We start from the raw sequence: 14,736 nt of genomic DNA, 5'->3' as shown, positions 1-14,736 counted from the left end.
ATTCCTCCTGACTCTGTACATCAGTGAGCATACATTTCCTTCACATGGTCACCTCATAAACACTTCTTCTCTTCTGTTTGTGGGAGCCAGTAAATCATAAGAAAGCCCTAAATGGAGGAGGAGAAGCTTAAACGGCTTGTTTCAGATGATGTGTGAGGACCTAGTATGAGATAAATAAGGAATATCTCAAACTCTGCAAGAAAAAAAATCCTCTCCTACAGTTAAATTTGTTTTAAATGCACCACACACATGCACACAATTGACCACACTCCAATATGTGGTCACACCAGCTGTGGGAACAATGAGTTTTTAAGACTACACCTACCAATAAACTTGGCCCACGTTTTGATTTCAAATGCACACCTGTAAAGTTTGGTAAAGCTGCCAAGAGTTTACATAAAACTGCATCCTGCACAGACAGACACACAGATGGATGGGTAGACATAGTACAGTCAACCTACCAAAGTACTAAAAACTGCTTGTTTGGCAGTTCTTGCTACAGTAAAGACGGACTAAGGAGGTAAAAACTATAATAGCTCTGTTATCACAGTTGGATCTTGTTTCAACAGATACATGGTAAGTATAGATAAAGCAACAGGAATGTGAGGTGGTTGGAAATGGTCATTATTTTTTATTTGATAGGACAGTGTAGCACAGACAGAAAAGTGAGGGGAGAGAGGATGAGTGACAGACAGCAAATGGGATACATGGTACCTGGGCCGCCTGCTCTACCAGGTGAATTACAAGGGTGCGTCAGGAGCCCGTGTTTCACCTGTTTTAGCTTTAGTCGTCTGTTGCAAATTCAAGAACCTATGTTTGGCCATTTGCCATGAAGACTGAAGTGCAACTTTACAATCTGGCATCCTCTTTTATAACACGTCTTAAAACATTTATAGACCATCTTAAACGTATATGTGCTTCATTATTTTGCCTGAACTTATTTATCTCGTTTACTTGTTTATGTTGGCATTTGCCTTTACTCCAGTGTAATCTCAGGCACTTGAAAAGAGCAATGGAAGTAAATCAGTAAGATTAATGTGCAATTAATGATGATGCTTAGAAAAGTTGTCTTGTTCGTGAAAGGTTACCGATTTCATACTCCTGGATTTTGATGGCACTGGAAGCTGCTCGGGACAAAAACGTGTGTCTGAAATTCTCACCTTCTAGACCGCAGGTCTGCGAACACTCTGACCAGGCCGACCACTCCGACAGCTGACAGTTGACAGGACACTCGACCACGCAGGAGATGTTCATCTGCCACTTCTTCTCCAAATTCATCTGCAGCACATGTTTCAAACAACACATCATCAAACCATTCACATAACAGACAACCAATCATTACGCTGCAAACTCAATCTGCCATGGTCAGACCCCGACTTGACCTCTCAGTACTGCAACTCCCAGAAGTCTCTGTTCTGGCAAAGGGCAGGCTTCCGGCCAGCTGAATTGGATTATAAAGGCTGCTGTGAAAACCATCCCGACACAGTGCGTTTTTGTGAATGAGCCAGATGATGAAGTGGGCCAAGGGTTAAATAGCTGTGGGGAAGGCTCTGCCACAGCCCGCCGGCTACAATTACATGGAGTTGACACATTATGAATGAATAAAACGCCCAGCCAGAAGCAACGACAACAATCTCTGCATGGGAATATTCTTGAATATTTCATGTTGCTTCGGGCTGAATAGTACTGGAACGGTGCGATAATATATTTTAATGCGTTATGTGATCACGTCATTAAGAAAAGAAATTAGTGCGTCAAACAAAGAAAGTAAAATTGGATTTTTCCAAGAAACAAAAAGGGAAGGTCCAAAAGCAAACACCTGAAGGATTTTCCAGTCTCACCTCTTCACAGAATTTTATATCCACCGATTTGCCATCGCTGCGAACGCAGTCAAGCATCCGGGTTTTGATGCCGCCGCCACAGACAGCGTTTGGACTCAGCTGACACGTACTCCAGTCTGAAGAGAAACAAAACATATTCACAATTTTACTAGTTTTAACACTAAAAGTACCAACACAAATATTGAGAATCACCGCTGAAGACGGCACTGCTCTTTGTGCCTACGAACAGCGATTTGCCATGACCCCCTTTGAAGAAGTCACCTTATACCCAGTGGCATACCTCTTCCTAGTGTTTGGAATGCCCAGTGGCAGTCCTGTTATATAAATACCACCTGCAACGTAAGCTGGATTTTCTTGCATTGTCAAAATGAGGATCTTCAACTTGAAATTCAGAAGTTAAATCTGCCACGAAAGGCAGGCGAGCAGAAGCCAAAAGCCAAAAAACTTGCTTGTAAAACAAGCTGTGAGCTGCCATGTTGGTTCATGTCAAGAAGTTGAATCCAAAGGGTTCTCTTTAGACAGTTCAGGGTGTTAGGAGTGAAGCTCGAAAATGACAGTCTAGTCCTGGAAGAGAAATTTGTATGTGTAACAGTGAGAATGCAGAAGTGCTACAGGATGCTCCTGATCTGATGGCTGTTGATGGTTTGTTCATGGTGAACGGTTACATTTGGGCCTGCTGAATAGCATGCTTGGAGTATTCGACACAATGCAGATTCTAAGGATGGTAGTGATTCTAACACAGGTCCTGATGTTTGTTTGTGCAACTTCATTTTCAATGCTGACTCCAGGCACATTTTTTCTGTGCTGCAGCAACAGCCCGAGAACTTCTTGTACTTTGTAGTGATGCCCAGCACGATGTTTTTTTTAATACTACCAGGATTTATTTTTACACAGTACATGTAGCCTGGGACATAATCGGAAAAGTCGTATAGAGAAACAATCTCGCTTTGTTCCTTTTTCTTTATCGCACTCACAAAATGGAAAATGTCAAGCTTTCGGAGCAACAATGGCTCTCTCACAGAAAGTATAAATAAAACCAGATAATAAGTTGAATAAATATGCAAAGACTTGGCATCTGCTGTGGTTTAAATAACTAATTTAAGTTTGTTTTCTGCAAATAACTGAAAATAAACACTGTTGAATAATCCAGCACAAAGACAGCACTGCAACGTTGCCCTGAACGTTAGGAGTGCAACTCTACAAAAGGCTCACCAACAGCACTGGCAGTAAAACAAAGAGCTGTTCTAAAGCTTCAACAAACAAATCAAGCATGGCATCCAGATCTTTAAGGAAACTGTAAATAAGTTCTGAAATATGATCTGAATAGATATGATTTGCACTGAAAGCATTAAATGTGCTATTTAATTGAACTGAGACTGTGTTCTCCCAAATGTGTCAAAGTTGGATTATTCCATTATGCAAATTCTTCCTAAAGTTGATTACTTTTATTATAGCGTACCACATCAACTTGAATAGTTCTTCTTTGATTCTCAAGTGAATTCTTGAGAAAGTCTTCATTTAAGTCCTCAATTTGTAATTGGAGGCAGCAGGAAACGATCACAGATGCTGCGAATCAACAGTAGCATTTATTTGGAGTTATATTTGTTGACAAAACCACAATTTTTTAAATATCATTTTAGCACAGTTTCTATGGGCTCAAAATGTGGTCATAAATATTTTGTACTTGTAAATCAGGATTTGTATGTGTAAAAAGAATTTGTGTGTGCGTAAAAAAGATTTGTGTGTGGACTTAGCCAAAAAAACCCTGCAAGTTACAAGTACGAATTTTGACCCTATTTTTTCTTCCTTTCATCTGATTGTAACAATGTAACAATCCAATCAGAGAACAGATGGGTTTGGCTGTCGGAGGGGCACTTTTTTGAACTGCAGGTCCTTGAAGGGTAATACAGTTTGAAGCTGGAGGATCTCTATATAAATATCCGATAGCAGTTAGGTCTCCTAACTTTCAGCAGCTGTTGAAAGGATAAAGTTGTGGTATATCAGTGGTTAGAAATACCATTATTACTTTAGGATTAGTTTAACACAAAGTCAGGACTGACCCGGGACCATTGCTGTGAGTCACAGTGCGCAGCCTAAAAGTCCTTTCACATTGGATGCATTGGATGTGCTGCTAATGCTAACTAAAAGCAAAGGATCCAGAATTTGTTGCACTGGCTGCTGAGTTCTGTGGGTTTTTGCAGCAGCTCTACCTGTACTAGATGCACCTGCTCCTTGTCGTTTCTATCTCTGACTTTATGTCCTCTACAAGAGTTTGTTTTTTTTGCTAGTTCTTCAAATGTTCAATAAAAACATCTATGCTAATTCATAACGAAGAAAGCTTTGTAATGAAGACTGTCATTTCCAAAACACTGCCCGCCCCCACCCCGCGGTCCGCAGCGCTGTTGAAAAGGCTGTGGAAGTCCCTGTATTAAACACGTAGACCTGAGCCACAAAAATCACCAAACTCGGACGACCACAGACTGTTTTCCTTTGTGGTGATGAAGGAAAACGCTGGGTTGGCATGTAAAAGGGCATGTATTCCCTTCAAAGACCTGCAGTTCAAAAAAAGCACCCCTCCGACAGCCAAACCCATCTGTTCTCTGATTGGATTGTTACATTTGTGATTGACATGACATTGACCAATCAGATGAAAGGAAGAAAAATAGGGTCAAAATTCGTACTTGTAACTTGCAGGGTTTTTTTTGGCTAAGTCCACACACAAATCTTTTTTACGCACACACAAATTCTTTTTACACATACAAATCCTGATTTACAAGTATAAAATATTTATGACCACATTTTGAGCCCATAAGTTTCATTTTACAAATGACTTAAAGAAAATTCTGGCTGTTTAGTACATTTGCCTGCTAGGTGCTAGCTCTGTGGTTCTGCAGCTTTTCAAAGGCTTTTTTGGCACCAAAAACAGCTGCTCAGTCTGCAAATAAAACCTTGATGTGAGCTCTCTGAGTGCACAAACACAGTTGGAGGCTGGATACCAAAATAATGAGCTGAAAGATGCTAAACGCTCCGAATAACTGAGAGGAACTGCTAAGTTGGGTGATAAGGATGACCACATTTTGTGACATTTTGTGACGGGTTTGTGACAGGAAACAGCGCTTACTTGATTAATGATTATTTAAAATAGTTAATTCTAGCTGTTCTAGATAAATATACAGCATTCTGGATAAATTCCAGTCTGGTTTTCGTAAAGCACACTCTACTGAAACTGCACTTATTACAGTCTCCAGTGACATCCTGATGAATTCTGATGCTCTGTCCTGCTGATGTTGGACCTGACGCCTGCCTTTGATGCTGTTGACCATCACATTTTGCTAGATAGGCTGAGACATTGCGTGGGTATATCAGGGTTTGCTTTGGACTGGTTGACATTTGCCAAACCTTCTATCAGGAACCTTGGTGTAACTTTTGACTCAGCTCTGACTTTGGACACTCATGCTAATTTATTGGTTCGCTCCTGTTTTTATCATTTAAAAAATATTGCTAAGCTGAGTCCCATTGTTTCACGCTCAGAACCAGAAATGGTCATCCATGCATTTGTCTCATCTCGTTTGGATTATTGCAATTCTTTGTTCACTTGTTTAAGTAAAGCCTCTGTGGATCATTTGCAAGTTGTTCAGAACGCTGCTGCAAAGCTTCTCACCAAATCTTCTAAATACTCCCACGTTACACTCCTGCTGATCCAGTTGCACTGGCTCCCCATAAAATTCAGAACCAACTTCAAGATTTTGACTTTGACATTCAGGGCTCTGCATGGACAAGCACCAACCTATATCAGAGATCTTTTACATCAGTACATCCCCAGCAGGTCCCTGAGGTCATGTGATCAGGGCTTGCTGGTCGTCCAGCATACGAGGCTGAAAACCAAAGGTGATAGGGTGTTTGTAACTGTGGCCCCCAGACTCTGGAACTCCCATCCTTTAAGCCTGAGATCTGTGGACTCAGTGGTTTCATTTAAAAAACAGCTAAAAACCTAAAAATCTTTTTAAACTTGATTTTGGTTGATTTTTGTTTTTATGTTTTAGCTTTTCATTCTGTCTTGAAAGATGCTACACAAATAAAACTTTACTTACTTTACTTACTTAATTAATATAGTTATTAAATAGCAGCGTTCACTAATAAGCTATCACGTAAAAGGCAATCCTGGCATCAAGTGCGCTGTGTTTTACAGCATTAAATGACCCTTACAACACAACTGTTATCTGCCTGCTTTGAGAGCACATAACTTTACCACATATCAAATATTTGCCAGCGTTCAGCAGGTTGCAGCTGTTGATTTTACCACCCTGAGTGCGCGCAGAGCTGAAAGGCAGGTGAGAGGGTGTCATGATTTAGATGAGAGCAGGAAGCGAAAAGAAGAGGAGGAAGCATTGAAGTCACAAGAAACCAGCCTTTCACAAGTGTTCTGCCTCTGTACTTGGATGTATTTTCAGTTCAAGCGGGATGATGTGGAGGGGACAAAACACAAGGAGACGCTGTTTAGAAGTGTTCGAATGCCTCAGCTGTCACGAAGTCTTTACACTTCACAGAGAATAAATCCCAAACAGTGAGAAACAACCGTAGTGTGTCTTCGGCTTTTTATGGGGGAGCACACAAAAATGCAGTCGCTTTATGTCGTCTCATTCTTCTCTGAAAGTTGCTTACCTTAGGCTTTTATACAGTACGCTCATACACAGAGTCTCCCAGCAAGGACAAGAACAAGGCTTTTTATATAAAACATCAATTAATTGGTAGATTTTTTGATATGACGTATTGACACAATGTGACACGATCAAGTTAATTACCAGCTCCACTGCTGACACACTAAAATTTCCCAGCCATCAGAGAGCAGAAACTACATAGACCTTTTAGGATACACATGCCAAGCATATAAATGAACCATTTTAAGCTGCCAGATGACTCAGCAGAGCAGTGCGCACGCCTTGTACTTGCCACACTGTAAGTTTGACTTCAGCTCATTACCTTTGTGGCATTACATTCTTCGTCTCCTTCTGCCACCTCTTTAAAAATAATCAGTGTGGCTTTGTTGTATTTCTGGAGTCTTTATAGCTTCTGGCTGTTGAAGATGACTTTTAATAACAGATGCCTGCAAAGAAGTCATTTAAGATTTCTAACGTCTCACTTATATCCAATAAATCTGGCTGCCATCAGTGTCTTTTTATGGCGGCATTGTGTTGTGTGGCCATTTGGTCTGATTTGAGTCGCCTCCTTTGAAAAATAAGCAGAATTTAAAAGCTGCTTCAATACAAATTCAGTCCAATGAATATGAACAGAAAAATCCAAAGATTTAGGAAGCAGAACTTGGCACCCTGAGAAAATTATTTCTGTGAAGGGAAAAAGCAGCATTTTATTCCAGACTTGGGGTTTCACTGCCTTTAAACAACCACAGTGCTGCTTTAAAAAAAAGAAGAAGGAAAAAGAAAAAAACTTGCAACAACGGGGAGGCTGAGGTATCACTCACGAAGAGCGCCGTGCGATGAGCGGCTGTTTTTAGCTGCAGTGAGCTCGTTTGCAAGCTCAACTCGGGAAATTGTGTCTCCTTCTGCTGAGGAGCTTTGTGGCACTCTGGGGACTGGAAACAGGGAGATCGCAACAAGAAAGACTGACAGTAAGAGACAGAGAGAAAGGCAGCAAGAAAAGGAGAGACACGTTGCAGGAAGGAGCAGCTTGGATGATCTCTGCATCGACAATGGAAAAAGAATACCCAATAATAATTTCTGCTCATATATTAAGTACATATACCCCAGGATACCTGCATGCCACTGTGAACTCAGCAGTTGGGATAATATGTCACCTCTTCCACAGAGCAGAGGGAGCAGGAGGGTGGGCTTCCAAACTAAGTGAGTGCCAAACTCTGCTTTTATTCACTTCTATTGAAATTGTTTCTTACAGTTTCCAAAATGAAACATTAATGCATAACCTCAGTGACATGTGAGGTGGAGCTGTGATGTCCCGAGGATTCGAGGGGGAGGCTCGGGTAGGCTGCCAGCTCAAATCTATTTTGGAAATCTTTCTGTTTACAGTTAATCAGAAATGTTTTCTGTTCTAAGCAGTCGCACACAGAGGTGCCACTGAGCAAGGCATTTAACCACAGTGGCCTGCAGCCAACTGGTTTACTTGTACTCTTCCAGGCTTTAATGGTTGTAGCTGCAGAAAAATCAAACATAATGTTTGCCTATTCAACCTCCCTGTGCAAACCGGCGCTAAAGAGATAAACAAGCAACCAACAAATAGCCGGCTTTTAGAGACGAACATTGTGAAGACCAGCTGTGAGCTGGACTAAAAACAGTCCTATTAACGTTACATTGCCATTATACAAGGTTTTGATAAGACCCCGCATGGTCTGCAATTATCCTACTAGAATGAAACAAAAGCGATAAGGATAATGAAAAAAAGAAAATAGATGAGCTGTTTATTGATCGCTCGTCCCGCGAGGGGCTCAATCTGAAATGGATGCTGCATTTTAAGGCTTACATTTAAGGGGCTGATTTTCATGTCACTGATTTGGTTCATATCACTGACAGCAGCCCAAAAATCACACAAGCAGCAGCAGTGCTGCCATTTTCAGGAAATACGTGATGATACAGACTGCCAGGGGGCCACAATCCCCGTGTTAATCATCCTCATCCACTCAGAAATGTAGTGAAATAACACAGACAAACCTAAAAAGGCCAGAATACTTCTTTTTACTTCTCACAGTAAGGAATTGATGATTAATAGCACATCTCTACTATTTTAAGGAACTCCTGCATCACCATGCCACCACGCACTTACATCACCATGGCGTTGTTAAACATTCACATATTAACTGAACATTAACACTGGTTAGATGTATCATCGCCACAGCAACTTCAGGTGTGAGACACCCACCAAAATCCTGAACATGCATGAACATGAATTTTATTTATACAGCGCCAAATGACAACAACAGTTGCCTGTCAGTGCTTTATATTCTAAGGTAAAGACTAAAATAATACTAAGAAAACAGGGTAAACCGCAACAATCAGATGATCCTCTATGAGCAAGTGTTTTGGCAACAGTGGGGAAAAAGAACACCAGGCTCAGGGAGGGGCAGCCATCTGCGTGAGGGGAGGAAGACACAGGAAGTCACAAACCTGCTCTTTGTATGTGGCTTGGAAGGAGTCTAAATAAAAGATACGGAAAAAAAACAGCTATTAGCAGTTCGTCTGGGCTGGCTTTTATAGTCTGGAAGGCTCAAGTGAGCCAGGACCTTCTCCAAGACAATGTGTGGAGCGTCATGCTGTTCTGAGCCATAAAAACATATTGTACAATCACAATACTCAAGGAGCAAACACAACATGACTGCAGCAACTACAACAGAACATTAACAGTCCCAAGAGTCTGTGCCTTTCCTGCCATGAACTGTCTGTAAGACACTTTTCTTTCTCCACCTGATTATTGTCAAAAGACAGCTGCTATAAGCTGATTGTTTCTCGATTAATAACCAGCAAAAGAGCCCTTTGACTTTTATATCAGCACATCCTTTTTGGGGAGATTCAGTGTGCCATTTTAAACCAACCAATGAGTGTGGGTTAGGCTATAAACCTGGGCTTCTTCAACATTTCCTTTTACCTGTGATGTTGTAGAAGTAGTTGAAACAGTTGAGGTTAAGGCTGCAGGGTTCCTTTTCGGTCGTGTCTGGACACTCTCTTCCCACGCTGGGGGGTCGAATGGTGTATGCTGTCCGCACTCGATAGTTACTTCTGATACAGGGCTGGAACAGAGACTTCCCATTAAAAACCTGAGCCATTAGAATGCATAAATGATTAAACAGGCCATATTGTAGCGAGTGATAAGAAGTGAATGGAGGCATATCCTTGACCCGGAACAAAGTCATAGCGTTCCTGCAGCCATGGTGCTCATGTGTTTTGATGATTGAAGGCACTAAATGTGTTAGAATTATTTATGAAGTTATTGGGCCGCGGTTCATTTAAAATGTTAATGTCAAGATGTTCTCCGATGGCTTTCCTACGCCTGGAGGAATGCCTTTAAATAAGACTCATTCTTTCCCAAAATGTGGAATTCGATGTTTTTGTTCCAGCAGGAGTTGACAGAAGGGCTGAAACAGATATTCTGCTGGAATGGTAAATCACCAGACTCTACACGGTCATTGCTCGCAGAGAAGAGAGTTGGGGGAGAAAATGACAGCCTTTTGAATAACTCCATTGCTGGCATGATGAATAAAACATGTGAGAGGCCCTGCTGGTGCCACTGCAGACTCCACGTCGAGACTGGAATTGTGGGAAGATGGTGCGCGTCAAGCACTTTGGGAGAGAATGGGGTGTGATTAACAATGGCCAGGGTGCTGCTGTGAGAACAGCGGGTGAAACCAGAGCAGTTAAAGCGGCTTTTTACCATCAAACGGAGGTGTCGGGCGGAGGAGTTGAACAGGATGTTCTGACACCTTTGGAAGTTTTTGCAAAAAGAATGAACATTGCGTGTGTGCTGCAGCATGTAGGTGTGTGCTGATTGCAGGGGCCGCTGTCTTTTTACAAATCTGAAGTCACCGTGGAATAGGAAACTGTCTCAGCTGTAGACCAATATCAGTTATATTTAATTTACCATAACTTTTTTACAGTGATGTAATTTTTTACAAACTGAATTTGTGGTCTTGTGTAAGACTATTTTTGGTTGTCTGCCAAATCATGTTCACAAATTAGCTGCAATATTTTTAGCCTCAGCTTTTATGTTTGCTGCTACATTACTGCTGAAATATATCCAGGGGTGTGTGTGTGTGTGTGTGTGTGGCTCTACATGCTCCTGAATCTTTATCATAAATCACGTTCCCTCCCTGCTGAATGCACAGTGAGTTCAGTGTAATATAGGTGATATATAAGCCATTTTTCTCCTTCTTCCCAGTTCATATATCTCTTTTATTCCTCCTTGGTGGATGAGAAATAACCTGTTGACAAAGATTCACACACTGCTCACAATGATACAGTGCAGCCACGCTTTGAATTCCTGAACCTCAGAAAAAATTTTCCAACAAGAAAAACATATCAGTGGACTTCACAGAAATCTGACGCTGCCATATCTGCTCTGTGCCAGACAGCTGAGCTGCTGCTTTCTGATGTGGGTTCAGCTCTCACCAGGGTGCAGCGACTCCAGGGGCCCCAGTCGCTGAGGACACAGTCCTCCGGGCAGGGCAGCCGGCTTTCCCTGGCCCCCAAGGGCATCTCCTCCGGGTCGCACAGGTAGTCCTCGACGGACTCAGACGGGCCGTCAATTGTGTTGAGCATGCACCTGTGGGATCGGGCAAGAAACACCCAGAGTTTGACCTTGTTTTAGCAATTCTGCTGTCGTGGTGCAAAGAAAGAAATAGTCAGACAGTGTGTTTTAACTGGACAGGGAGCTGGCAGGTACATGAAGTACCTGACAACCTATGTGCTTCTCACACGGCAAGGTGTATCCCCCAGAGTAGGTGAGGTCAGGTCTATAAAAAAAGTCTAGTTTCACCTTTATTTTAACTTTTATTGTAAGTTTTAACAAAAACATTTTTTACAATAAGTAAAAAGTAAATTGTTTTTTTCAATTAAACCAGAACCTGGATTTCCTCAACGACCTCAGTCGGAATATTTTATTTAAATTGCAGCTCGTTACACCCTAGTAGGCCATTTACAGTATTAATTTCACCTGCTCTAAGGAGGGACAACTCAGCTGAGGTCATTAGCATTTTTACTCACTCTGACTGTACATTAGCCGCTCTAGCAGCTTAATGGACCACCAACAATCATGCTAAGATGCCAGGTTGGTTATTATCAGGACTGTATATGTTGATATCTTTTCAAGCAGAGCTGCTCCCATGTATGTGTGTTTCAATCCACTGTTTTTAAGATGCTTTTGTTTTGAGTAATTCAATCTACTTCATCAGCTGATCAGTACCAGATAATGATTTTACAAAAACAGAAAATGTGCATATGTTTGTGTACTTTAATGGTGTGTCATAGGAACACCAAATATCGAATAACTGAATTAAGAAGAGCAGCATCAATTAGTGGAGTTGTAATTATTTAAACTCTAAAAGACACAAAATAAAATTCAGTCAGTAAAAATAAGATTTTTTAAATCTGCAATGATTTTAACAGGTGTTATGGGTGTGTGGAGCCTCTATGCTATCATTATGTCAAACTCCAGTCCTCGAGAGCTACCGTCCTCCAGCTTTTAGATGCATCTTTGTTCCGACACACTTGAATCAAATGAATGGCTTATTATCAGGCCTTTGTCAAACTTGATGGCATGCTGAAGAGGTAATTCAACCATTTGATTCAGCTATATTGGAGTAGGGATGCATCTAAAAGCTGCAGGACAGTAGCTCTTGAGGACTGGAGTTGGACATCCCTGCATTAAGCTTTGCATAAGTAATGAGAGCCTCATATGAAACAGAGCATCAGTGACAACATATAACACACTGAATAAGTCAGGCATAGAATGAAAGGAGGAGCTGGAAGGTTTGTGGGCTGCAAAGTGGCTTGCATAGCAACCGTAGCCACTCCAGTGCAGCTTAAATAAAAAACCCTATATGAGATTTGCTGTGAAGCACAAACAGCTATCAGTTAATGCTGGCTGCAGCTGATATCTGCTGATCTGCCAGGATTGAGGCTGAGCTTAACTTTGTGGCCTGCCTGAATAAATGCCATGCTCAATTACAATAAAAATGTTTTGGTAAACACTGAAAACAAATAAGCAAAGCCACAATGGCAGGCAATCTGACAAATACCTGACTCTTCTGGTCTGGACACCTTCTCCACAGTTTTCTTTCAAATCCACGTTGCTGACTTTCCACACACTCCACGGCTCGGCCACCCACACGTACTGTTTGCAGTCACTCTGACACGGCACCACCTCATACACCTGAGAAAAATAACAAACACTCTGAAGTTGATAGAGCAGCAAATCAAGTGTAGCAGATTGCAGTTTCTTTTCTAAACTTTTTTGCTGCAGGCAACGTCTCAGAGGCTAACAAATATGATCCTCGTGGTCAAAATGAAAAAAGTCGCCTCTACAAATATATTTCTTTTTTAATATTTCATCTTAGCCATGCAAGTTTGTCAGTTGAGGTTTGCCTAATACACTGTGATTCTTTAGCTCAGCTCTCTGAGGTTTAACTCAGCCAACGAGATTATTTCTGCCCCCAGAGAAGCTTTGCCACTGAGAAATGTCTGCATAAATAAAACTCAAGTCTCCTATAGGACCTTGTTTAGCTACATTCATGACATTGTGAGTGTGTACATTTATCTGTCAGTGACCTACTGACACTGGTGACACTGTGAGTACGTTACAATTAGCTGAGGAGAGCAGCTCTTACCTGGGCCTGTAGCAATGAGTCACATCCAGCGAGCATCGGGTTGGATTAAAAGGAGACAGATGGATTAATGAGCAGATGCCAACTGTTCATACAGTGCAAAACCTATGATTAATGCAACATTCAAGAGTTCATAATCAGAAAAGCCTGTGGCATAAATACCTGTGTGAACTTAGCAGATTCACACACACTGCCAGGTGTACTTGCTGATACTCTAAGGCCTGGAAAGCATTTCATTTGAGCAAATCATAGAACCTTAAGGAATCAACTGGCACATTTGGGGGCATTAATTCAGTGGATGGGATCCATTTATAGCACCCGTTGCTTTTTGCAGTGTCGCTGCTCAGAAAAAAATGACTGCAGCAATAATGAGTGGAAGGTAAGAGAAAGCTCTGCAGACTCAAGTTTATTGTCATAAATAATTAATTTATTTCTTTCTCTCTAGTGCTGGATATGTATAATGTGCAGCATACTTGTAATAACTACAGATATATTGTAGCTCAGCTCATAAATATTAAACAATGGTGAGCTGAAAAGAGCTTCAGCTTTGACTTTAATCTCCTGCTCAGCCAGCTCGCATGTCTTAGCACGTAGATTAGTTTCGCTGTCAGTACCTGGTTGATGTGGTCCAGTTTAGGACACGGCCGACCTCCATTGTAAGGCTTCTCCCGAAGCCATTTGGAGCGAACTTTGACTCCGCTCCCACAGGACTTGCTGCAGCGTGACCAGTTGGACCATTCACTGAGTTTACAGTCTGAAGGGCAGGGGATGATGCACGCCTCTTCAATATAACCTGAAAGGAGGTGAAAAACAGGCGTTTTTGTTGGTTTTTTTATAGCGCAGATTCTACTCTAAGGTTTGTGACCTGTAAACTTAAATGGATGAACACTGTGACCTGAGAGTTAGCTACAGACATCAGAAGAAAATCCAAAACACCGCTGTGCTGCTTTCTCATGCATTTTCAATAAATTATTGGAGCACACAGTATCGTCTCTTACTAATTATTTCATGAGGAAAAAGCATTCACCAGAAAATTGATTCACAAGAAATTTGCTTTGAAATAAAAACCTTTGTTCTTTCTGCCTCCCACCAGCAGGATCTAAGCCTCACAGGTTGGAAATGACTGCTTTAGAGAAAAATACCCAGCGTCCTGGTTGTTGAACCCGTTGTTTTCTTCATCTAGTCAAAGCCACATTTGTTCCATTTTATTTTCTGTCTAACATTTCAATTTTATTTAAAAGGTGTAAAAGCCCTGTAAACTATTAACCAATACTTTTCAAACTAATCTAAATGCATTTATTGATTTTCAGCCAAGTGGAATAAAAACAGGGTCCATATTCAAAGGCCTCATTTTTTTGCTCTATTACTGACAAGTGAAAAGAAAAACCAAAGCAGTCAGTCCATCTTCCCACAGCTCACAGAGTCTTGACACCATCAGCAGGGTGGTGCTTCTTTGGATCTTTCTACATCTCAGTTGTGATCTCCTCTGTTTTGACCTCCACACAGAGGTCAAGTTTCAGTCAAATATGATGAAATATTTCCACACTCCTGGCT

The 14,736-nt window shown here is 41.4% G+C and overlaps 1 protein-coding gene across 1 annotated transcript in view; it reads right to left on the bottom strand.

Annotated features, from left to right (window-relative positions):
* thsd7ab (thrombospondin, type I, domain containing 7Ab) overlaps positions 1-14,736 on the bottom strand; it is a 214,462-nt gene that overhangs the window by 44,924 nt on the left and 154,802 nt on the right. The window contains exons 17-23 of the mRNA XM_087848450.1: positions 13,797-13,975; positions 13,186-13,191; positions 12,598-12,731; positions 10,970-11,123; positions 9,453-9,594; positions 1,842-1,957; positions 1,161-1,278 (exon numbers count right to left, since the gene is read on the bottom strand). Coding sequence (XP_087704576.1) covers positions 1,161-1,278; positions 1,842-1,957; positions 9,453-9,594; positions 10,970-11,123; positions 12,598-12,731; positions 13,186-13,191; positions 13,797-13,975 — 849 coding nt within the window. The remainder of the gene's footprint in view (positions 1-1,160; positions 1,279-1,841; positions 1,958-9,452; positions 9,595-10,969; positions 11,124-12,597; positions 12,732-13,185; positions 13,192-13,796; positions 13,976-14,736) is intronic.

This window comes from Neolamprologus brichardi, chromosome 11 (assembly GCF_056152115.1).
Source record: "Neolamprologus brichardi isolate AB-2024 chromosome 11, ASM5615211v1, whole genome shotgun sequence".
Taxonomy (NCBI): Eukaryota; Metazoa; Chordata; class Actinopteri; order Cichliformes; family Cichlidae; genus Neolamprologus; species Neolamprologus brichardi.
This window is presented reverse-complemented; position numbering and strand designations above follow the sequence as displayed.